General features: G+C 46.0%; 2 protein-coding genes and 1 long non-coding RNA gene across 13 annotated transcripts in view; 2 read left to right on the forward strand and 1 right to left on the reverse strand.

Moving 5' to 3' along the window:
- Positions 1-2,027, forward strand: part of GAB2 (GRB2 associated binding protein 2) — a 177,851-nt gene extending 175,824 nt beyond the window's left edge. For 6 of the 10 annotated variants that reach the window (XM_043452644.1, XM_043452647.1, XM_043452651.1 and 3 more), the window contains one exon: positions 1,518-2,027. The gene's annotated coding sequence lies outside the window, so the exon portion shown is untranslated. Of the gene's footprint in view, positions 1-78 lie in introns of all 10 variants that reach the window. The other 4 variants (XM_043452646.1, XM_043452649.1, XM_043452645.1 and 1 more) reach the window with 4 other exon arrangements.
- USP35 (ubiquitin specific peptidase 35) overlaps positions 207-25,801 on the reverse strand; it is a 56,602-nt gene continuing 31,007 nt past the window's right edge. The window contains exons 7-11 of the mRNA XM_043452659.1: positions 5,419-5,512; positions 4,389-4,495; positions 3,419-3,938; positions 2,408-3,220; positions 207-1,262 (exon numbers count right to left, since the gene is read on the reverse strand). Coding sequence (XP_043308594.1) covers positions 1,095-1,262; positions 2,408-3,220; positions 3,419-3,938; positions 4,389-4,495; positions 5,419-5,512 — 1,702 coding nt within the window. The 3' untranslated portion in view covers positions 207-1,094. The remainder of the gene's footprint in view (positions 1,263-2,407; positions 3,221-3,418; positions 3,939-4,388; positions 4,496-5,418; positions 5,513-25,801) is intronic.
- On the forward strand, positions 14,623-18,488 carry LOC122431364. Of its 2 annotated transcripts, none has more exons than XR_006266491.1 (3): positions 14,623-15,768; positions 15,878-16,065; positions 18,240-18,488. It is a non-coding gene; the product is annotated as an uncharacterized LOC122431364 (long non-coding RNA). The 2 variants fall into 2 exon arrangements; XR_006266490.1 differs by lacking the exon at positions 18,240-18,488 and adding an exon at positions 16,145-16,239.

The raw sequence follows: 25,801 nt of genomic DNA on the forward strand, positions 1-25,801 counted from the left end.
GCACCCGCCCCCTCCAGAGCCAACCCCCCCCCCCCCAATCCGGGCACATCCCCACCACCAGGCCTCATGTTTACACAGCACTTCCGTGCACGGCACACTCACCTCCCCTGATGCAGCACGCAGGTCAGCAGGGCAAGGGGGTGTCCCTGCCTTCCTGCCCAGACACGGCGAGAAGTCATGGACAGAGCGGGAAGAACCACAGCTTTAAAGGCTTCAGAGAACCTCTTTTTATTCCTGTTTGAGACCCTGGTTCTCTCCTCTCCATTTAGAAAGGGTACAGCAGCGTCAGGCACAACGAGGTCAGTATCTGCTCCTCACCAGACCGCCCCCACCGGCCCCGGGGACAATGCCCAACAGCTGAGGCGCTGAGCCAGCCAGCGTCCCTCAGGACAGATGTCATGAGACACACATACTTGCAGTAAAATAAGGACTCTCTCTCGTACCCGGAAGGGGGGATCTCAGGCACTGAGGCGGGAGAGGGGGCTAAGGGGCTGTCCTTCATCCTGCGTTGCAGCTCGGTGTCGGGGGGCCCATCTCTGCTCCCGCGCCAGGCTGCTTCCCACCTACGCCCCTCACAGGAGGGCAGCATCGGCACCCACGTACACCGCCTCAGTCCCCTCAGAGAAGCAAGAAGGCAGCCGGAGGGGTGCCACGCAGCCCCCTTGTTTGTGCTGGGGCTTGGACCCTCCTCGGGTCCATACTAGAGAGACCCAGGATTGTCTGAAAGGAGCTAGGGAGGGAAGGGAACTGCTACTTGATGGCAAGCACGGGGCAGGGGCTGAGGCCCAGAATGTGTCCATCTCGGCATCTCCGAGCTGACCACAACTCTCGGGTGCAAGTCTTAAGGGGGCTGATCCCAGTGTCGGGGCCCGAGGGCCAGTTTAAGGGGCTCAGGTCTCACCTCCGTGTCTCAGTGTGCCCTCCAGGCTGAGGCTGGCAGCCCCTGCTCCATCGCTTTCGCCCTTGGAAGGGGCTGCCTCCACGGCCTCCCCCAGGCCCCATGTGGCCGAGCGCCTCTGCCTGGGACCTGGGCCCCCCCCAGATCGGCTGTGGCACCCCCACAAGCACTGGCAGGCCGGGGGTCAAGGGTCCCATTAGAAGACCAATCTGTGGAAGTCACCACCACCGCCACCTGCAGGGCTGCAGCCCCCTGGGGGACCTTTGTCCTCGTCTTTGTCTTCGTCAAAGCCCCTCCGCCAGTGCGGGGACGCTGGGAGCGCAGAGATGTAGGCCGCCCTGCTCCGCGCCTCCTTCTCCTGCTCCTGGAAACACAGATGGGGATGAAGCAGGAGGCTTCAAATGTAGGCTCCAAAGCCACAGTGCTCCTTTCACCGCCTGCCCCCGCGGCCACCCAGCCCTTCGGAGCTTCACCCCTGGGAAGGGCCCCCAGAGCCGGGCAACAGAGGGGAGCCCCAGCTTCCCCCACAGGGGCACTGCTGCTCAGCCAGAGGATGGGAGGGCCGGACCCACAGCCATCCTGTATCTAGGTTTCAAAACCATTCCTCCTCCCCTCCCAGTATAAGCTCCCAGCATCCTGGAGGAGGCAGTCCAGAGACTTCCAAGGTCACCTCCTACCCCACTGGGACCTCCCTGCAGGCTTCCTGACGCAACTGTCCGGCTCACTGCCTCTCAGGAGGGACACTCTGCCGAGAAGAAAGCTCTCCCTCCTGCCGCACTGGGGCCGGCCCTGGAGACCCCTCGCCACTGGCCCCAGACCCATCTCCCCCTGAAGAACTCAGAAGAAATGGAAAAGCAGAACCAAAGTCCCCCACCCAGGTGCCGCTGGCCGGGGTCCTGGTGTGACCACCCCAGCTGTTTACGGCAGCACGCCTCACGCTGCTTGGAGCCCTGGCTGTTCCAGTTGCTAAGTACTTTGATGCCACCCTAGACTCTCAGGAGTGGAGTCGAGGGCACAGTGAGAGGGCAACCCTCCCAAAGGCCTTCCCCACCGGCTCGGATCCACTAGCTCACTCACAGAGCCCCTCCTCCAGCACATGACAGCTTAATAAAGAAATGGTCGTTCCTAATGTGTGTTGAAAAGAACCCTGATGCTGGGAAAGATCGGAGAGAGGAGGGGGGAGGAGAAGGGTGCGACCGAGGATGAGACGGTTGGATGGCATCACCGACTGCATGGACATGAGTTTGAGTAAGCTCTGGGAGTTGGTGATGGACAGGGAGGCCTGGCGTGCTGCAGTCCATGGGGTTGCAGAGTCGGACATCACTGAGTGGCTGAACTGAACTGAATGTGTGTCCCTCTAAAGCAGAGGGTCTGCCTGGCCCACTGATTTCTTTTTCCCCAACACTAAGCGGGATGAGTGGATCAAAGGAAAAAGGAAAAGACTCTGAGAGAGGAGCAGCCACTTATCCAAGCCGGTGGGCTGCTGGAAGCCCATGGGGGTCTGCTCACCTGCAAGAAAAGGATGTTGTCTTTGGAAATGGCTTCCATCAAGTCCTTGTGGAGGGTGGGTTCTGCCCGGGTGCGGGGGGAGCCGGGCTCGGCCTCGGACCCCTCCTCGGGTCGCTGCCGGTAGAAGAGCACGTAGGCTGTGTCCTTGGGGAAGAAGGAGGTGACGTTGCTGACAGACTCGAAGGAGGAGAAGGACACGCGGGTGTCGTTGAACAGGTACCACTGGTTGTCGGGCTCCGGCCGCTCGGTCCCCGGGGCCGGGGCGGGGCGGGCGGCGCCCTCGCGGGCGTAGCAGTAGTAGTGGCCGCTCTCGGAGGACAGCCCCGAGTGCACCACGACGCTGCACAGGTCGTAGGCCTGGCCCCGGCCCCCGGCCAGCGGCAGGCGCAGCAGCAGCGGCACCGACACGTCGTCCAGGATCTTGCGGCGCCGCATGGTGCGCAGGTCGAAGGAGAAGCGCAGCAGCGTCAGGATGAGGTAGCGCGGGCCCTGGCTCAGCTCCACCACCTTCTCGGCGTCCTGCAGGGACGCGCACGACTCGCAGTGGTAGCGGTTCTCCGACGTCAGCCTCTCGGGCGACAGGAAGTAGTTGACCAGGTCCAGGACGGAGCGGGAGCTGTCCCCGGAGGCGGCCGCCACACTCCGGGGGGGCCCTGGGCCCGGGACGGCTGCCGCCGCCGCCCCTTCAGCCGACTCCTCCTTCTCGTCCCGGGCCTCCTTCTCCTCCTCCTTCTCTTTCTCCTCCTCCTGCTCCTCCACTTTCTTCTTCACCTTCTCCTCCTTCTCCTCCTCGTCCTGGGCCGCCCGCTCCTCCTCCACCTTCTCCTTCACCTCCTCCTCCTTCTCCTCCTCCACCTTCTCCATCTCCTTCTCCTCCTCCTCCACCTTCTCCTCCACCTTCTCCTTCACTTTCTGCTCCACCTTCTCCTCCCCCTTCACCTTCTCCTCCACCTTCTCCTCCTCCTCCAACTTCTCCTCCACCTTCTCCTTCACCTTCTCCTCCTCCTTCACCTTCTCCTCCTCCTCCTCCTCCTCCTCCTTCTCTTCCTCTCCCGCCTCCTCCTCCTCCTCTGTGCTCTCCCCCCTCTCCACCTTCTCCTCCTGACCGCTCTGCCCCCCGAGGCCGTGGGGGCCCAGGCCTTCCATGTCCAGGATGGTGGGCGGGACGCCCCCCGTGATGCAGTGCTTCCTCTGCCTCCGAGGCCCGGCCCGGCTTGGCTCCTGGGCGCCGGCGTCCTCCGCGGGGAGCCCCGCCGAGCCCAGGCGGCGGCGGCGGTGGTGGTGGTGATGGTGGTGATGGCGGCGGCAGCGCTCGGGCGGCGGGAAGGCGAGCGAGAGGTCCGTGAAGGCCTCCTCCCTGGAGGAGACGTTGAGGCAGCGGAGGCAGCATATCCGCGTCACGATCTTGCCCCCGAACATCTTCTCCACGGAGGTGGCGCTCGGACCGGGGGGCTCCTCGGGCGGGGAGGGCGAGCTCGACTGCTTGAGCTTCTGGCAGATCCTCGTCCCGGTCTTCTCCTCTTCGTGCAGCCTGGCGCAGGGAGCAAAGGGCTTTGGTCCACACTCAGAGGGTCACACACAGGGAACACACGTGTGTACTAGGTGGCATCCGTGCACATGCACTCAGAGGCCAGGCACGCACGCTACACAGTTAACCTGCATAAAGCTCATAGACCTGCCACAAAGAGCCGTGCGCGTGCCCTCTCAGAGCGCTAATGAGAGAACACAAACTTGCACGCTCAGGCAAGCACAGCATAGTGTACATACACACACTTACCCTCCCCGGTCATGCTTCACGTCAGCACCTCCAGGACGTCCCCCCACCCGCGGCCCCTGCCCCATCTTCTCCAAGCCTTCCACAAGCCCTGGGCCACACCCCAGTCTCCAGGAAGAGACAGCACTGCCCAGGGGGATGGGGCTTCCCCACCAGCACCCTCTCCAGACGGGGAGCTCGGAGCAGAGCCAGGCCCGGCCTCCCTACCGATCTAGCAGGTACTTCAGGTACTCCGAGCAGTCCTGCTGGGTGCCAGGGCTGAACCAGGGTGTCCAGGATGCAGACAGGAAGTTCTCTGGAGAAATGGCAGGCCGCTGCGTCCAAAGCGGGAAAGACGGGTCAGGAGCTGGGGGGCCACTCACCAGCCAGCTCCCAGCTCCACAGCGTGCCGGGCCTGAGGGTGGCTCTGGGGAGTCACTGCCCCAAACTCCCAGCCTCCCCATTCATTCCCAGCTGTCCATCCCAGCTGACTTTTCCCATCCGACCAAGTCCATGCCGCCTAAGAGCACGGCATCGGGTCCATGGAGAGGAACAGTCCTCCAGGAGTCTGTTCTTCCCTTGTTTGTTGCCATTCCCTCTGCCTGAGACACCCTTTCCCCTATCAGAAGCTTAGCTTGGAGTTCAAGTCCCAGATGCAGGGTCCCCTGTCCCACGGAGTCCTCCAAGGGCCACCATCCCCCTCATGATCAACCTCTCCCTACCCTGCGTGGAAACCACACGTGCCTTGTTCTCTGCTGAGCACTACGGCTGCAGTCTACAGGCCCTCTTCCCCACCAGGCTGCGCCCTGTGAAGGCATGACTGTGGCTGATGGCACCTCCGTGCCCCCCCGACCCCTGCAGAGGGCCTGGTGGATGCCTGGTCAAGGCCTTTAGGTTCCATGAGGACGAGGCAACGTGAATAAAACAAATACAGCCCTCAGGGTGCCTGGCAGTGTGAGTGCTCCAAAATGACAGCCGGCCAACAGAGTGACACAACCTCATACAGTGGACTAGACCACTGACGGGAGCAACGTGGGCAGCACCGCACAGGGGGCTCTGCCGGCCCCTCTCCCGCCCAGTCAGGGCACTGAACCGGCCCCTCAGGCTCTGCCCGTGAACCCACGCCTGCCTGGACTGGGGCCCAACAGCTTACCGCAAGCCGGGGCCCAGAGGCAGGAGCAGGCGGGTTCCAGTGAAGGGGAGGCGTCAGACCAGACCTCCTCTCCAGCATCCCCCGCACCCCGCTCCCCACACTCACCTGGCTGTGCTCCAGGAAGGCGAAGAGCCACTGCAGCTTCGTCATCAAGGGCTGCGAGTTGTTTTCGGTCAAACGGAGCACACAGTGTCTGAAACTGCAAAACAGCGCACCCAGGGTTAAGCCGGGGTACCCAGAGGGCCTCTAACTCACCCACACTGTGGCAACCCAAGGCCTCCAAGCTGCAGGCAGGACAGACACTTTTAGCTCAACTCAGGGCCAGAAGCCGGGCAGGGGGGCAGGTGAACAACTCGGGTAGACTGGGGCTCTTGACACATCTGGTCCTATGGGAGATGAGAAGAAGCCCCACCTGACAACCACATCCCCTGGAACAAGCCAATTCCCAGGCCCAAGCTAAGCTCTTGTTCTCACAAAAATCTCTTAGCATATGGGTCAGGCATCTCTCCAGCCTGCAGCCACTGTACAGGGCAATGTAACCAAAGTGTGGTCCACTTAGCAGTCTGCAACAAAGCAAGTTCGCAGAGAGCATTTAGAAACTTGTACAGTGATTTGACATCACTGTCATACAGACATGATCATCACCTAGTAAGTCATTGCATTATATTCTACAAAAGTAGGAGTCTACAGCAGACTGGAAATCCAAAAACAAAACAAAGCTAGTCCTTGCCCAGGCAGCTTGAGAAGTCCTGGAGTTCAGCTCCAACCTCGTCCCCCAACCTGGAGCTGAAGCTGAGAGAAGGAACTGCCTGGAGCTCCTCCCACAGCCAAAAACAAGGCTTACTTTGAGACTTGTCAAAAAGATGTTGAAGTGTGGTACTGATCAAAGAACAGATGAACCGATAAATACAACAAACAGCCCAGAAACAGACCCCCATAAACACAGTCAAGTAATCTTTAATAAAGGAGCAAAGGCAATATAATGTGGCAGAGACACTTTGGTCAACAAAATGGTACTGGAACAAGTACACGTTCCCCACCAAAAAGAATTAATCTGAACACAAACCCTACACTCATCGCAAAAGTTAACTCAAAATGGATCATAAAATGCTCAAGTAAAAATCTCCTAGAAAACAACAAGAGAAAACCTAATGACCTTGAGTGTGGTGAATACATTTTTAGAAAAATCACCAGAATAATAAGCTGAATTTCATTAGAGTTAAAACTTTTCTGTTACAGTATCAAGAGAATTAGAAGACAAACCAGAGACTGGGAGAAAATATTTGTACAAAACACATCTCATAAAGGACTGTTAAAAATACGCACACAAAGAACTCATAAAATTCAACAAGAAAACAAACAACTTGATTAAAAAATGTGCCAAACATCTTATCAGACATCTCTCACACACACACAAAAATACACACACTCACACACACATGAACATACAGATGGCAAATAAGCAGTGAAAAGATGCTCAATATCATGTCAGTCGGGGAAATATATATTAAAATAATAATGAGATACCACTACATACTGTATTAAGATGACAGAGAAGGATGTGCACTCATGTTCTTTGAGAACAAAATCACAACTAGCTGCCGAACAACCATCAACAGGAGAATGTTGGAACCCACCAAAAAAGATACCCCACCTCCAAGGGCAAAGGAGAAGCTGCAACAAGATGGCAAGATGGGCACAATCGCATTTAAAATCAAACTTCATACATGCCAGATGCGCTTGGAGGGCGCACACAAAACCTTGTGCACACAAGGACTCAGAGAAAGGAGCAGTGATCCCCACAAGAAACTAAGCCAGACCTGCTTATGAGTGTTTGAGAGTCTCCTGCGGACACATGGTCAGCAGTGGCCAGCTGCAGGGACAGGGGCTTTGGCAGCAGCAGTCCTGGGAGGTGCGGCGTGTCACCTAAGTCCTCTTGGAGGAGGTCACCATTTGTCCCACCACAGAGCCACCAGATGGGCAACCCACAAACTGGACAACAATTATACCAAAGAAGTTCTCACACTGTTGCAAAAGTTCTGGGCCCTAAAACAGACTTTCCAACCTGGGGATGTGGCAAGTGGCAGTTGCTCAGTTGTGTCCAACTCTTTGCAAACCCATAGACCATAGCCCACCAGGCTCTTCTGTCCATGGAACTCTCCAGGCAAGAATACTGGAGTGGGTTCCCCTCTCCTGGGGATCTACCCGACCCAGGGATTGAACCCGGGTCTCCTGCATTGCAGGCAGATGTTTTACCATCTGAGCCACCAGGAGGCAGGGGATCCAACAAAGGGACTGAGATTTCCCAGGGAATGTGGCTTTGAAGGTCAGCTGGATTTGATTACAGAACTTCCAGAGGACTGGGGAAACAGAGGCTCTTGGCGGGCACAAACAAAACCTTGTGCCCACCAGGACCCAGAAGAAAGGAGTATAGTTATAGTTAGTAGTATAGTTAAGTCGCTCAGTCGTGTCCGACTCTTTGCGACCCCATGGACTGTAGCCTACCAGGCTCCTCCATCCATGGGATTTTCCAAGCAAGAGTACTGGAGTGGACTGCCATTGAAGAAAGGAGTAGTGACCCCCAAGACAGACAGACAGACCTGCCTGTGAGCGTCTGAGGGTCTCTGGCAGGAGGGTGGGTCAACAGTGGCCTGCCGCGGGGCCGGGTGTACTGACAACAGCAGTCCCGGGAGGAGCACTTGCAGGCATAAGTCCTTTTGGAGGAGGTTGCCATTACCCCTACCATAGCTTGACCTCAGGCCAAACTACAAGCAGGAAACACAGCCCCACCCATCAACAGAAAACTGGACTAAAGATTTACTGACCATGGCCTTCCCACCCAAGCAAGACCCAGTTTTCCCCATAGCCAGTCCCTCCCATCCAGAAGCTTCCACAAGCCTCTCATCCTCATCCATCAGAGGGCAGACAGTGTAAAAACTACAATCACAGAAAACGAATCAAACTGATCATGTGGATCACAGCTTTGTCTAACTCAACGCAACTCTGAGCCTTGTCATGTTTAAGGCAAGATGGACAGGTTGTGGTGGAGAGTTCTGACAAAACGTGGTCCACTGGAGAAGGGATTGGCAAATCGCTTCAGCATTCTTGCCTTGAGAACTCCATGAGCAGTATGAAAAGGCAAAAAGATATGACATTGAAAGATGAACCCCCCCGCCCCAGGTTGGTAGGTGTCCAATATGCTACTGGAGAAGAGACGAGAAATAGCTCCAGAAGGAATGAAAACGCTGGGCCAGAGCAGAAACAATGCCCAGCTGTGGATGTGTCTGGTGGTAAAAGTCATGTCATGCTGTAGAGAACAATACTGCACAGGAACCTGGACTGTTAGGTCCATAAATCAAGGTAAATTGGAAGTGGTCAAACCGGAGATGGCAAGAGGGAACATCAACATTTTAGAAATCAGTGAACTAAAATGGATAGGAATGGGCAAATTTAATTCAGATGACCATTGTGTCTACTACTGTGGGCAAGAATCACTTAGAAGAAATGGAGTAGCCCTCATAGTCAACAAAAGAGTCTGAAATGCAGTAGCTGGATGCAATCTCAAAGATGACAGAATGATCTCAGTTCATTTCCAAGGTAAACCATTCACTATCACAGTAATCCAAGTCTATGCCCCAACCACTAATCCCAAAGAAGCTGAAGTCCAATGGTTCTAAGAAGACCTGCAAGACCATCTAGAACTAACACCAAAAAAAAATGTCCTTTTCATCCTGGGGACTGAAATGCAAAAGTAGGAAGTCAAGAGACACCTGGAGTAACAGGAAAGTTTGGCCTTGGAGTACAGAATGAAGCAGGGCAAAGGCTAAATAACAGAGTTTTGCCAAGAGAATGCATTGGTCATAGCTAACACCCTTTTCCAGCAACACAAGAGATGACTTTACACATGGACATCACCAGATGGTCAATATCAAAATCAGATTGGATTGTATGTTTTGCAGCCAAAGATGGAGAAGCTCTATAAGGTCAGCAAAAAACAAAACTGGGAGCTGACTGTGGCTCAGTTCATGAACTTGTTATTGCTAAATTCAGACTTAAATTGAACAAAGTAGGGAAAACCACTAAACCATTCAAGTATGACCTAAATCAAATCCCTTATGATTACAGAGTGTAAGTGACAAATAGATTCAAGGGATTAGATCTGATAGACAGAGTGCCTGAAGAACTATGGACAGAGGTTTAGCATTGTACAAGAGGTGGTGATCAAAACCATCCCCAAGAAGAAGACATGCAAAAAGGCAAAATGGTTGTCTGAGGAGGCCTTACAAATAGCTGAGAAAAGAGGAGAAGTGAAAGGCAAGGGAGAAAAGGGAAGATATACCCATCTGGATGCAGAGTTCCAAAGAATAGCAAGGAGAGATAAGAAAGCCTTCTTAAATGAACAGTGCAAAGAAATGGAAGAAAACAATAGAATGGGAAAGACTAGAGATCTCTTCAAGAAAAGTAGAGATACCAAGGGAACAGCTCATGCAAAGATGGGCACAATAAAGGACAGAAATGGTACAGACGTAACAGAAGCAGAAGATATTAAGAGGTGGCAAGAATACACAGAAGAACTGTACAAAAAAGATCCTGATGACCTGGATAACCACAATAGTGTGATCACTCACCTAGAGTCAGACATCCTGAAATGTGAAGTCAAGTGGGCCTTAGGAAGCATCACTACAAACAAAGCTAGTGGAGGTGATGGAATTCCAGCTGAGCTATTTCAAATCCTAAAAGATGATGCTGTGAAAGTGCTACACTCAATATGCCAGCAAATTTGGAAAACTCAGCAGTGGCCACAGGACTGGAAAAGGTCAGTTTTCATTCCAATCTCAAAGAAAGGCAATGCCAAATATTGTTCAAACTACCATACAACTGCACCCATTTTACATGCTAGCAAGGTCATGCTAAAAATCCTCCAATCTAAGCTTCAACAGTATGTAACTTCCAGATGTTCAAAATGGATTTAGAAAAGGCAGAGGAACCACAGATCAAATTGCCAACATTCACTGGATCATACAGAAAGCAAGGGAATTCCAGAAAAACATCTACCTCTGATTCATTGACTACAATAAAGCCTAGCCAATGAAGGCTTTGACTGTGTGGACCACAACAAACTGTGGAAAATTCTTAAAGAGATGGAAATACCAGACCACCTTACCTGCCTCCTGAGAAACCTGTGTGCATACAGGTCAAGAAGCAATGGTTAGAACCGGACATGGAACAACAGACTGGTTCAAAATTGGGAAAGAAGTACATCAAGGCTGTTTATTGTCACCCTGCTTGTTTAACTTCTATTCAGAGTTACACCATGTGAAATGCTGGGCTGGATAAAGCACAAGCTGGAATGAAGACTGCCAAGAAAAATATCAATAACCTCAGATATGCAAATGACACCACTCCTATGGCAGAAAGCAAATAATAACAAAAGAGCTTCTTGATGAAGGTGAAAGAAGAGAGTAAAAAAGCTGGCTTAAAACTCAGCATTCAAAAAAACAAGATCATGGCATCCAGTCCCATCACTTCATGGCAAATAGTTGGGGAAACAATGGAAAACACTGACAGACTTTATTTTCTTGGGCTCCAAAATCACCACAGACAGTGACTGCATCCTTGAAATTAAAAGACGTTTGCTCCTTGGAAGACAAGCTATGACAAACCTAGACAGCATATTAAAAAACAGAGACATTACTTTGCTGACAAAGGTCTGTATAGTCAAATTATGGTTTTCCAAGTGGTCATGTACAGATGTGAGAGTTGGACCACAAAGAAGGCTCAGCACCGAAGAATTGATGCTTTCTAACTGTGGTGTTGGAGAACTCTTGAGAGTCCCTTGGACAGCAAGGAAATCACACCAATCCTAAATGAAATCAACCCTGAATATTCATTGGAAGGACTGATGCTGAAGCTCCAATACTTTCGCCATGTGATGCAAAGAGCTGACTCATTAGAAAAGATCCTGATGCTGGGAAAGACTGCAGGCAGGAGGAGAAGGGAATGACAGAGGATGAGATGGTTGGATGGCATCACCAACTCAATGGACATGAGTCTGAGGAAATTCTGGGAGACAGTGAAGGACAGGGAAACCTTTACTGTGTGCTGCAGTAAATGGGGTCACAAAGAGTCAGACATGGCTGAGCCACTGAACAACAACAACCTATTAGAAAGGCCAAAATCCATACACTATTGACACTATGTATAAATCAGATAACTAATTAGACACCATTGTATAGTTCAGGGGCCATTACTCAGTGCTCTGTGGTGACCTGTATGAGAAGGAAATCCAAAAAAGAGGGGGTATGTATATACATATAGTTGATTCATTCTGCTGTACAGTAGGAACTAACACAACATTAGCAAGCAACTCTATTCCAATAAGTACTAATTTTTAAAAAAAAAAGAAAGGCCAAAATCCTGAACACTGACAACACCAAATGCTAGCAAGGACAGGGAACAACAGGAATTCTCACTTATTGCTGGTGGAAATGTAAAATAGTATAGCCACTTTGGAAGAGAGTTTTCCAGTTTCTTACACAACCAGATATATTCTCACCATCCTATGCAGTAATCATACTCTTTGGTATCTACCCTAAGGATAGATAAGGAGGTGAGACCTTATGTCCACACAAAACCTTGCACAAGTATGTTGATGCAAGCTTTATTCATAACTGCCAACTTTGAAGCAACAAAATATCCTATATCCTTCAACAGGTTAATGGATAAATGGAACTGTGGTACATCCTGACACTGGATATTTTTCAGCACTAAAAAGAAATGAGCTTTCAAGCCATGAAAAGAAATAGAAGAACTTTAAATGCATATTACTAAGTTAAAAAACCCAATCTGCAAAGACTACATACTATATGATTCCAGTTGTATGATTCTGAAAAAGGCAAAACTATGAAAACAGTAAAAAGGTTGCCAGGAGTTGGAAGGGGATGAACAGATAGAGCAGAGGATTTCTAGGGCAGTGAAAATACACTAAATGAACCTCTGGGACAACATTATAGGGTCCCAGAAGGAGAAGAGAGAGAAAGGGCCTGAGAAAATATTTTAAAAGATAATAGCTGAAAACTTCCCTAAAATGGGAAAGGAAAAAGTCCCTTACAGGATAAACCCAAGGAGGAACACACTGAGATATATATTAATCAAACTGCAAAAAATTGAAAACAGAAAATATTAAAAGCAACAGGGGGAAAGTAACAAATAACATAAAATGGAATCCCCATAACTTTATCAGCTGATTTTTCAGCAGAAACTCTGCAGGCCAGAAGGGAGTGGTATGGTTTAGTTACAGTAATAAAAGGGAGAAAACTACAACCAAGAATACTGTACCCAGCAAGGCTCCCATTCAGATTTGACAGAGAAATCAAAAGCTTTAGAGACAAGCAAAAACTAGGAGAACTTAGCACCACCAAACCAGCTTTAAAACAAATGTTAAAGGAATTTTTCTAGGCAGAAAAGGCTACAACTAGAAACAAGAAACTTATGAATGGGACAGCTCATTGGTAAAGGCAAACATACAAAAAGGTAAGAAATCATCTACTCACAAATATGATATCAAGACCAGCAAACATAAGAAGAGGAGAGTAGAAATGCAGCATATTGGAAATGCATGGGAAATTAAGAGACTAGCAACTTAAAAAACAATCTCGTAGAAACTACTATACCAAAGCCTCATAATAACTGCAAACCAAAAATCTACAGTACATACACACATAAAAAAAGAAAAAGGAATCCAAACTCCACACTAAAGATTGTCAACAAATCACAAGAGAAGAAAGCAAAGAAGATGGGAAGGGAAAAGACCTACAAAACAAAGTCAAAACAACAAAATGGCGATAAGAACATTCATATTGATAAATGTAAATGGATCAAATGCTCCAGCCAAAAGACATAGACTGGCTGAATGGATACAAAAATGAGTCCTATATACATGCTGTCTACAAGAAACTCACTTCAGATCTAGGGACACATACGACTGAAAATGAGATGGAAAAAGGCATTCCATGCAAATAAAAATCAAAAGAAAGCTGGAGTAGCTCATCAGACAAAATAGACTTCAAAATAAAGACTGTTATAAGAGACAAAGAAGGACACTGCATAATGATCAAGGGATCAATCCAAGATCTAACAACTATAAATATGTGTGCCCAACACAGGAGCACCTCAATATATAGGGCAAATGCTAACAGCCATAAAAGGAGAAACCAACTGTAGTGCAAGAATAGTAGGGGACTCTAACTCTTCCCACACACTTTCATCAGTGGACAGATCATCCAAACAGAAAATTAATAGAGAAATAACGGCCTTGCATGATATATGAGACAAAATGGACTTAATTGATATTCATAGAGCATTCTATCTAAAAGCAAAATACAAATTCTTTTTCAAGTGCAGGTGGAACTTCTCCAGGATTGACCACATGCTGGGCCACAAGGCAAGCCTTGGCAAATTTAAGAAAACTTGGAATCATATCACTACAACGCTACGGGATTAGAAGTATTGACCACAGGGAGAGATCAAGATGTTGGAGTAGTAGGACATGAAGTTCACCTTCTGCCACAAATACACCTGTACGTGAAATGATTCTCACAGAATATCTACTGAACACTGGCAGAAGACCTCAGACTGCTAAAAAGGCAAAAAAAAAAAAATCTCCATGTAACTGAGTAGGAAAAAAAAGCAAGCAAGCAAGACAGGAATTGGGATGGGATGTTTAGCACGGGGCGGGAGCTATGGAGGAGGAAAGACCTCTCCCACCTGGGAAGCCTCCTCACTGGCAAGGAGATCAGCCAGGATAGAAGGGGAACTTCACGGCCTCCGAGGAGAGCGCGGCAGCCTGTTTGTGGCAGCCGGAGCAGAGGAAGAGCTGCACAGACGGTCAGTGCCGCCACCAGGCACGCCCCAGCCTGACATGCAAGTCCACTGGAGCCGGCAGGGCGGGGCGCTGGGACTCAGGCTTCAGATACCAGAAGTGGGCAGAGGACTGGGACTGGCTCTGTGGGACAGACTGAAGGGCTGGAATCCAGTGTGACTACACCTGGGGGGGTGTGACTACCAGTCTATGGCAAGTGTATATAGGAAGGGGTGAACGTGCTTGAAAACCAGGGTAACCACAAATCAAAAACATACAATACATTCACACCCACACACAAAGAAGGGAACTATAATACAAAAGAAAATCATCAAACCACAGCAGGAAAAAGAAAGGGACAAAGAAGAAATATAAATCAACAGGGAGACTTCCCTGGTGGTCCAGTGGCTTAGATTCCATGCTCTCAATGCAGAGGGCCAGGGTTCGATCCCTGATCAGGGAAATAAATCATACATCCACAGCTAACAGTTTACATGCCACAACTAAAAGCGCATGCCATGACAAAGACCCAGCACAGCCAAATAAATGAATAGGAAAACAAGGTTTAAAATGGCAAAAAAAAGAAAAAAGAAAAATACAGATCTATAAATAATTATCTTGAATGTCAATGGACTAAATATACTCCAATCAAAAGACACAGAATGGAAGGTTGGATGAAAAAACAAGAGCCTTCAATATGCTGCCTATAAGTGACCCACTTTAGGGCAAAGGACACACAAAGATTGAAAGTGAGGTGATGGGAAAATTTATTTCATGCAAACAGAAATGAAAAGAAAGCAGAGGTGGCAATACTCTTATCAGACAAAACAGACTTCAAAACAAAGAACATAAAACATTGTCTAATACAAAACATACCAATGTTTCCTTAGGACAGACTCCCAAGGCCATAGAAATAAAAACAAAATCAAATGAGACCTAATCAAACTTAAAAGTTTTTGCACAGCAAAGGAAACAATAAACAAAATGAAAATAATAACCTACAAAATGGAAGAAAATATTTGCAAACAATGCGACCACCAAGGGCTTAATATCCAAAATATATACAAATAGCTCATACAACTCAACAACAACCAAAAAAACAACCCAACAGAAAAACAGGCAGAAGACCAAAACAGACATTTCTCCAAAGTAGACAAACAGATGGCCAGTAGGACGTGAAAAAATGCTCTTAGGGAAATTAAATCAATAGTCTTGTTCAGGCTTCAGAGACAAAGCAGAGCAGGCCTCGGACCTAGCTTTTCACCTGCTTGGACACTGCCCTGACTTTGAGTGCCCTGACTGCCTGCAGTGAATGCAAGATTTGAGGCACCATAGATGAGATTGGAGACAAATTCTGAAATTGTTGAGCCCCTGGAGGGGTACTGGTCAACCAAGCCCCAGGCTTAACAACATTCCAAGTTTCACAGGACAAAAAAAACAGCATTAACATGAAACCAGAGCTGCAATTTGCTCACAGATTGATGGTATCAGTTTGCATCCAGGGATTAAAACCAGGAACCCAGAACTGCAATTTTTGAAGTCTCACCCATGGAGCGGATGCAGTAGCTGGGACCTTTTCCCAAAAAGCCTATTTGGTAATGTATCCTCTGCTGTTTCTATTTCTCTTTTCTTTTAATGTTAGTATATTGAAACCAAGCTAGATAATTCTCTAATAAATATTTGTATTATTTATTTGTATATAAGGAGTGGCTTATTTTGTTAACAAATCCTTTGAACCTGAGATGAAAGTGAAAACTTTTGGCAAGACACTAGTTGGTGCTGAGTAGGATCTGTGAGACAAAACACCCCTCTTCAAGAAGAAAGATTAATGTTGATGAAGCTTTTATTCCCAGATGGGAAGATTCACCTTATTGCTCGTTAGCTAATGAATGGTACGTATTCACTGGATTATGTGAGAATTGCAATCTTAAAAAGTGGTCCAAACCCTTAGCAGTTACTGAATGTTTGCAGCTCACACAGAAGGAGGATAAGAATGTGACACTCTGGGTGAGACGCTGGATCCTCTTCTCTGCCTACTGTAAGGTACACGAAGCTGACTTAAAATTGTCTAAGAAGTTACAACTGGAAAAAGGATTATGAGATTTGTGAGGGCAACTGTTCATGCTACAATGCCAAAATTATACTGGCATTAAAAAAAATCTGGCATTAAATCTTCACTTTTTAAGTAGGCTCTCCCTTGCGCCCGCCCACAGCTCTAACCGTGTCCCCACTGCCCTCTCTCCTTTCTTTATTGCAGACTTATACCTCCCCAACTCGCTGTCTCCCTCTCCATCAGATAATCCCCTTCTAGCTTCCCCTAACAGGGGAATGAGGAGCCTAGCTTCCCCCACTCTAGCAAGTTTCTTTGCCCTTTCAGATTCTTCTGATCAAAGACCCCACTTCCCCAGGGGGACAAATCAAGATTTTTATCAGCCCTTCTGCCCCTGTTATCGGTCAATTTTAGCACTATTTGGTCTATATTTCAGCTGTAAAACTGTGACTATAGAAAGGTGACTTTTTTTTTTTTTTTTGGACACAGGATGGCCATGATATATTTTAGACTCTGGAGAAAACTGGTTAATATCAATTTTTTTTTTCTCTTTGAAACTGCAAAACTGGTTCTTTTTGCATATGCAGTTAAAAAACAGCTAGCCTGTTAAAAAGCACTGCCTAGGGAATAGCTTGGTAGCTCAGACGGTAAAGAATTCGCCTGCCATTCAGGAGACCAGAGTTCGATCCCTGGGTCAGGAGATCCCCTGAAGAAGGGAATGGCAACCCACTCCAGTATTCTTGCCTGGAGAATCCCATGGACAGAGGAACCTGGCGGGCTAAATAAAGCCTGCCACTCAGACACAACTGAGTGACTAAGCACTCACACAGGGAAAACTTGAAGTTAACCTTTGCATGTCCACTTTGCCTGAGACCTCAGCCTTGGGTAAATTAGAACTTCAAGCCAAGAAAGAAAGGAGGGGTCAAAGAGACATTTTAAATCTCAAGCGGAAAACTATGAGATCTCTGTCTGGATTTATGTATGGCTCAGTGTGTCTTTATTTTGGATAATATTGCTGAGGTTAATTTGCAAATGAGTTCTAATTCAATTGACTTAAAGAAAAGTAAGTGCTTACAAATCAAACAATTACAAGAGAAAATCAACCTAAATGAATTTCAGGTTGACATGAATTGGGAAATAGTAAATATTTTATGACTTCCCAGGTGGCTCTAGTGATAAAGAACCTGCCTGCCAATGCAGGAGACATAAGAAACAAGGGTTCGATCCCTGGGTCAGGAAGATCCCCTAGCAGAGGAAATGGCAATCCACTCTAGTATTCTTGCCTGAAGAATCCCATGAACTGAGGAACCTGGTGGGCTACAGTTCATGGGGTCACAGAGAGTCAGACACAACTGAAGCAACTTATCATTAATGTTTATTTGCTAATCTAATTAAGACAGGTCTTGAGTCATCAACACTGTGTAATACTTTTATTGTGCCTAGGTTTAATGTAAGCTAAATTTGTCCACAAGGAAAGTAACTCAAGTGAAGAAACTTTTAAACAAAGAAAAATGTAAATGAGACAGGAGCTTTTAGGTAAATTCTATTAATTTATGAATGCTTTATTATGCTTTAGGAATGTCTGTCTAAAAATAGTCTCTCCAGGTTGGAGTAACTTGAATTTCTAGAGTTGTGCTAAACTAAGTGATGAAAGTTTACTGAATAGCTAGGTCATTTCCAAATAAAACAAGATTTTAAAATATTAATTATGGAACACTACCTTCCTCTTACAGAGAAACTAAAGAGATTCTGGACTATTAATGAGTATGTTTGGTACCATCCTGAGATTTTCTAAGAAAGCAAATGTTTTTAGAAATTATCACTGGTATTTATGTTCACTATGTTACAGAGTGCTAATATAAAGGACAGTTCAGGGTTGCTTAAGGAAAGTAGGATGTGTGTTTTTAGTTTTAAAAAAAGTATGAAAAATGAAATTACATTTTATTAAGAAAAAAAGGTCTGACTTACAGGTATCTGTTTCTAAATGAACAAAGTGATTTTTCTCTTTTTAAACAGAGGTTTATGGAAGGTGGACCCCAAGAAAAGAGTTTTGTGCACAGTACAAGTTTTGAGACATTGAACTGCCTTTGATAATGGATTTTAAATTTCTTTACCTCTGAAAGTGATCTGTTCTATGTTTATCTTCAAAATCTTTTGTAACTTTGGCTAAGTAAATAACTGTTTCACAGTGACTTATATGATCCTATCTGAGTGTTATAAACCCTTTTGATAGTTTTGGCAAAACTTCCTAAAATTAAATTCTCAGTTCAGTCGCTCAGTCGTGTCCGACTCTGCGACCCCATGGACAGCAGCGTGCCAGGCCTCCCTGTCCTACACCAACTCCCGGAGTTTACTCAAACGCAAGTCCATTGAGTCAGTGATGCCACCCAACCATCTCATCCTCTGTTGTCCCCTTCTCCTCCTGCCTTCAATCTTTCCCAGCATCAGGGTTTTTTCAAATGAGTCAGCTGTTTGCATCAGGTGGCCAAAGTATTGGAGTTTCAGCTTCAACATCAGTCCTTCCAATGAACATTCAGGACTGATTTCCTTTAGGATGGACTAGTTGGATCTCGTTGCAGTCCAAGGGACTCTCAAGAGTCTTCTCCAACACCACAGTTCAAAAGCATCAATTCTTCGGCACTGAGCTTTCCTTATGGTCCAACTCTCACATCCATACATGACCACTGGAAAAACCATAGCCCTGACTAGACAGACCTTTGTTGGCAAAGTAATGTCTCTGCTTTTCAATATGCTATCTAGGTTGGTCATAACTTTCCTTCCAAGGCGTAAGTGTCTTTTTATTTCATGGCTGCAGTCACCATCTGCAGTGATTTTGGAGCCCAAAAAAATAAAGTCTTGACACTATTTCCACTGTTTTCCCATCTATTTGCGATAAAGTGATGGGACCGGATGCCATGATCTTAGTTTTCTGAATGTTGAGCTTTAAGCCAACTTTTTCACTCTGTTCTTTCACTTTCATCAAGAGGCTCTTTAGTTCTTCTTTACTTCCTGCCATAAGGGTGGTGTCATCTGCATGTCTGAGGTTATTGGTATTTCCCCCAGCAATCTTGATTCCAGCTTGTGCTTCATCCAGCCCAGTGTTTCTCATGATGTACTCTGCATATAATGAAGTTCTTCTGACTTCTAGCTGACTTTGGGGTGCTTTAGAGGGCCCCTGAGACATCCCAAAGAGAGATATTAAACTACCTGGGTTCATTTGACATGTTAAATTACATGAGAAGTATTGTTGGAGGAGTGATAAATCTCAGGTTATACTGTATGGCTGACTTACTAATATAGATATCCTAAAATTATGTGGAATTCATAAAGACCTGATATGTCCTGATAAAATGTTGTCAATTAAAATTCTACTTGTCATATGAAACTGTTATGTGTCCCAGCAATGACCAGGTTGCTTTGTCAACTGTAACATAATCAGATTTTAAACATGCCTTTGCAAAAATACTGCTACTTCTTCAAGATTTATAGAAAAGACTAAGATAAACACATTTTGTTATTAACAGTAACATGGTACCAGACTGTAATTTGTTAAGAAAACAAAGTTTTCTTAGAATGCAGCTTTGGTTACAGATTGTGAATTTCTTTGCCTTTAAGTTATTTATATTTGTTTTTAAAATCTTATTTTTTAAAATCTCTTATCCCTTTGGTAAAGTAAATAAGTATTATTTCACAATGATCTCTGAAGATTATGGTACTCTGATAAAGTACTGAAGATAAAGCTCATTCTGTTTTGCTGTTGTTCTGTCACTCCGTCATGTCCGACTCTTTGCGACCCCGTGGACTGCGTCACACCAGGTTTCCCTGTCTTTCACTATCTCCTGGAGTTTCCTCACACTCATGTCCATTGAGTCAGTGATGCCATCCTACCGTCTCATCCTCTGTCATCCCCTTCTCCTGCCTTCAAGCTTTCCCAGCACTGTCAGACTATTGCTATTCTGATGTCCTTAAAACATGGCAATAGTCTACTCCTAAATTCAGTTCAGTTCAGTCGTTCAGTCGTGTCCGACTCTTTGCAACCCCATGGACTGCAGCACATCAGACTTCCCTGTCCATCACCAACTTCCAGAGCTTCCTTAAATTCATGCCATCCAACCATCTCATCCAGAGTCAGTTCTTCACATCAGGTGGCCAAAGTATTGGAGTTTCAGCTTCAGAATCAGTCCGTCCAATGAACACCCAGGACTTATCTCCTTTAGGATGGACTGGTTGGATCTCCTTGCAGTCCAAGGGACTCTCAAGAGTCTTCCCCAACACCACAGTTCAAAAGCATCAATTCTTCGGCACTCAGCTTTCCTTATGGTCCAACTCTCACATCCATACATGACCACTGGAAAAACCACAGCCTTGACTAGACAGACCTTTGTTGGCAAAGTAATGTCTCTGCTTTTTAATATGCTGTCTAGGTTGCTCACAACTTTCCTTCCAAGGCGTAAGTGTCTTTTAATTTCATGGCTGCAGTCACCATCTGCAGTAATTTTGTAGCCCAAAAAAATAAAGTTTGTCACTGTTTCCATTATTTCCCCATCTATTTGCCATGAAGTGATGGGACTGGATGCCTTGATCTTAGTTTTCTGAATGCTGAATTTTAAGCCAACTTTTTCACTCTGTTCTTTCACTTTCATCAAGAGGCTCTTTAGTTCTTCTTCACTTTCTGCCATAAGGCTGCTGTCATCGGCATATCTGAGGTTATTGATATTTCTCTTGGCAATCTTTATTCCAGCTTGTGCTTCATCCAGCCTGGCATTTCTCATGATGTACTCTGCATGTGAGTTAAACAAGCAGGGTGACAATATACAGCCTTGACATACTCCTTTTCCTATTTGGAACCAATCTGTTGTTCCATGTCCAGTTCTAACTAATGCTTCTTGACCTGCATACAGATTTCTCAGGAAGCAGGTCAGGTGATCTGGTATTCCCATCTCTTTAAGAATTTTCCACAGTTTGTTGTGATCCACACAGTCAAAGGCTGTGTCAATAAAGCAGAAGTAAATGTTTTTCTGGAACTCTCTTGCTTTTTTGATGATCCAATGGATATTAAGCAATTTGATCTCTGGTTCCTTTGCCTTTTCTAAATCCAGCTTGAACATCTGGAAGTTCACAGTTCAAGTACTGTTGAAGCCTGGCTTGGAAAATTTTGAGCATTACTTTGCTAGCTTGTGAGATGAGTGCAATTAAATTGGGGAGTTTAAAATGGGTAAGCAAAAAAATAAATAAATAAAAAATAAAATGGGTAAGTAATAGCTGTAAAATCAAACAGTCAGGGGCTATGGGAAATTCAAAACATTCACTTAGCTATTCTCTGCTGCTGCTTCTAAGTCACTTCAGTCATGTCCGACTCTGTGTGACCCCACAGACGGCAGCCCACCAGGCTGCCCCGTCCCTGGGATTCTCCAGGCAAGAACACTGGAGTGGGTTGCCATTTCCTCCTCCAATGCATGAAAGTGAAAAGTGAAAGTGAAGTTGCTCAGTCGTGTCCGACTCTTCGCGATCCCATGGACTGCAGCCTACCAGGCTCCTCCATCCATGGGATTTTCCAGGCAAGAGGACTGGAGTGGGGTGCCATTGCCTTCTCCATGGTTATTCTCTACTCCCTGATAAACCTCATGTTTATTTGATGGGATAAAGCCTTCCCTGGATGCAGGGTTAATGCGCTTAACAATGAAAAATGTTTATGAAAAAAAAACAAAAAACAAACAAACAAAAAAAAATGTTTATGTTTCAATGAACATTAAATTCTAGTTTTGTTACTCATTTCTGAGATATAGTTCCTTGTTGTTATATTGTTTAAAATTTAATTAAGTTGTTAAAAGGACACTCTAAGTTTGTTTGTTATATCAGTAGTCAATCTTTGGATAAAGATCAGATGCTCCATGACCTACAGCCAGGAGGTTAACACTAAGTTAATACTAAGATTCAGTTCAGTTCAGTTCAGTCGCTCAGTCGTGTCCAACTCTTTGCTACCCCATGAATTGCAGCACACCAGGCCTCCCTGTCTATCACCAACTCCCGGAGTTTACTCAAAAGATTAACACTAAGTTATTTAACTAAGTCAGATGACCTGGAGATAGACCCAATGATAGTTCTTGGCTTAAATTCTTACTTGTGACCTTAGTAATAACTGCTAGCTATATTATTTTCTATGTCACTTGTTCCAGAAAATTGTTGTCTCTCACATTACCAAGTATATGACTGAGCTACTGATACAATGATATATTTAGTTCCCTATGAAATCAATGGTTTTAATAATGTAACTCCAGATATGGGAAGAAGCAACAAGAGAGGATATTCTCCTGGTCCACGAGGCTAATAAGATAGGTATGGTCTGGAGACTTTTTGGTATTCATGGGGCCTAGTCCAATGGCAGCACACTGAGTGGCCTATCAATGAAATCCTCTCTAGACCTGGGAACGAGCCTTTCTAGCACCATGGGACACGATGGCCACGAAATGCCCCCAAGGCATAGTCTGATCTGTGGCCATGAAGGGGCCCTGCTGACTGGAAACTGGCACCAGCAGACCACCTCTGCAAAGATTAAATCGTGGCCACGACACTGCTGACCTTCAACACTCCCTGAAAGCAATTCAGGGTGGATATCAGAAAACAGGCGCTCACTCCGTGCTCCGGGAAAAAGGGACAAAACAGGCCTTCAGATAGTCAGATGCTTTCAGATAATGCTTTTTATCTTTCACGAGCCCAAATTCTTCAATCTTCTCATCCTTAGAGAAACACTAACACCATGGTCCAACATCTGATCCTGCTTCTCCTGGCTAGCCTTTCTTCTAGTCACCTTGAAAGCTCTTCTACTTTTATGCAGATTGATGATGACATCAGTTTGCATCCAAGGATTTTAAGCATGAACCGCAAACTGTAATTTTTTAAGTCTCACCCATGGAAAGTGAAAGTGAAAGTAAAGTCGCTCAGTCATGTCTGACTCTTTGCGACTCTGTGGACTATAGCCCACCAGGCTCCTCTGTCCATAGGATTCTCCAGGCAAGAATACTGGAGTGGGTTGCCATTTCCTTCTCCAGGGGATCTTCCCGACCCAGGGATCAAACCCAGGTCTCCCGAATTATAGGCAGACGCTTTAACCTCTGAGACTGGACACACTACTTGGGACCTTTCCCCAGTTGGGACTCCATATGTGCTGTGACACAGGACTTCCCAGCACTGTTTGAGTCTGGATGTTGGTCAAAATTCAATTTGGTGATGCACCCTCTGCTGTTTCTATTCCTCTTTTCTTTTAATGTTAGTATATTGAAAGTAAGCTGAATAATTCTCTAATAAATATCTGTATTATTTGTATAAAACAAATAGCTTATTTTGTTAATAAATTCTTTGAATCTGAGACGAAAGTGAAAACTTTCGATAAAACAGATGCTCAGTATCACTAATTATTAGAGAAACGCAAATCAAATGAGGTACCACCACATGCCAGTCAGAATGGCCATCACTAAAAAGTCTACAGGCACTTCCCTGATGGTCCAGCGGTTAAGAATTTGCCTGCCGATGCAAAGGACATGGGTTCAATTCCTGCTCTGGGAACATTCCACATACCACAAAGCAATTAAGCCCATGCACCACAACTACTGAAGCCCACACACGCTGGAGGCCACATGCCACAACTCCAGAGCCTGACCACAAGTGCTGAAACTACTGAAACCTATGTACCCTAGAGCCAGTGCTCTGCCACAAAAGAAGACACTGCAATGAAAAGCCCCCACTCGATGTAACTGGAGAAAGCCCATGCATAGCAGCGAAGACCCAGCACAGCCAAAAATAAATAAATAATCAATTTTCTTTTAAAAGGCTTCTTATAACAAATGCCAGAGAGTGTGGAGAAAATGGAATCCTCCAACTCTGTTGGTGGGAAGGTAGGTTGGTGCAGCCACTGTGGAAACACAGTATGGAGGTTCCTCAGAAAAGTTCAAATAGAATTACTATATGATCCAGCAATTACAATCCTGGGCATCTACACAGACAAAACGATAATTCAAAAAGATATATGTACTCCTAAGTGCATAGCAACACCACTCACAATAGCCAGGACATGGAAATAACATAAATGTACATCAACAAATGAATAAGAAAATGTGGTACATATATACAATGGAATACACTAATCACCCATAAAAAGAACAAAATGATGCCATTTGCAGCAACATGGATGTAACTAGAGGTTATCATACTAAGTGAAATAAGTCAAAGAAAAACAAGTATCATAAGATACACTTTTAAGTGGAATCTAAAATATGACACAAATGAACCTATATATGAAACAGAAAGAATCACAGACATAGAGAATAGACTGGTGACTGCCAAGGGGGACAGTGGTGGAAGAGAATGGATTGAGAGTTTGAGTTTAGCAGATGGAAACGGTTACATATGTAATGCATAAATAAGGGCCTACTGTATAGCACAGGGAACTATATTCAGTATCCTGTGATAAACCATAATGGAAAAGGATGTGAAAAAGAATGTATAAACAAATTGGACCAACTTAAACTAAAAGGCTTTTGCACAGCAAAAGAAACAATAAATAAAATGAAAAGACAAACCACAGATTGGGAGGAAATATTTGCAAATGATGTGACTGACAAGGGATTGTTCCACAAAATTTACGAAGAGCTCATAAGGCTTAATATCATCAAAGCAAACAATGCAATCAAAAAATGGGCAGAAGGCCAAAACAAACATTGCTCAAAAAAAAGACATACAGGTGGCCAAGAGGCACATGAAAAGATGTTCAACATCACTAATTATCAGAGAAATGCAAATCAAAATTACAATGAAAGGATTGGTTCAAGATGGCAGAGTAGAAGGACATGTGCTCACCTTCTCCTACCAGAGCACAAAAATTGCAACTAGCTATTAAACAACCATTGACAGGAAGACACTGGAACCCACTAAAAAAAGATACCCCACATCCAAGAACAAAGGAGAAGCCACAACAAGACAGTAGGAGGGGCACAATTACAATAAAATCAAACTCTATAACTGTCAGGTGGGCAACTCAAAAAACTGGAGAACAATAATACCAAACAAGTTCTCACACTGTTGTGAAGGTTCTAAGCCTCAAATTAGGTTTCCAAGCCTGAAGATCCAGCCAAGGGACTGGGAATCCACAGGGAATCTGACCTGGAAGGCCAACAGGATTTGATTACAGAGCTTCCATAGGACTGGGGAAAACAGAGAGTCCTGGAGGGCACAAAGAAACTCTTGTGCTCACCAGGACCCAGGGGAAAGGTGCAGTGACCCCACAGGAGACTGAGCCAGACCTGCCTGTGAGTGTCTGAGGGTCTCCTGCAGAGGTGTGGGTCAACGGTGGTCTGTCATGGGGATGGGGGCACCAGAAGCAGCAGTCCTAGGAGATGTGTCTCCACGTAAGTCCTCTTGGAGGTCATCAATAGCCCTGCTTCTGTTGGTGTTGTTCAGTCGCTCAGTCATGTCCAACTCTATGTGACTCCAAGGACTGCTTCACGCCAGGCTTCCATGTCCTTAACCATCTCCCAGAGCTGTCACCTGCTTATTTAACTTATATGCAGAGTCAGTTCAGTTCA

The sequence above is a fragment of the Cervus canadensis genome, chromosome 29, assembly GCF_019320065.1.
Source record: "Cervus canadensis isolate Bull #8, Minnesota chromosome 29, ASM1932006v1, whole genome shotgun sequence".
Lineage (NCBI taxonomy): Eukaryota > Metazoa > Chordata > Mammalia > Artiodactyla > Cervidae > Cervus > Cervus canadensis.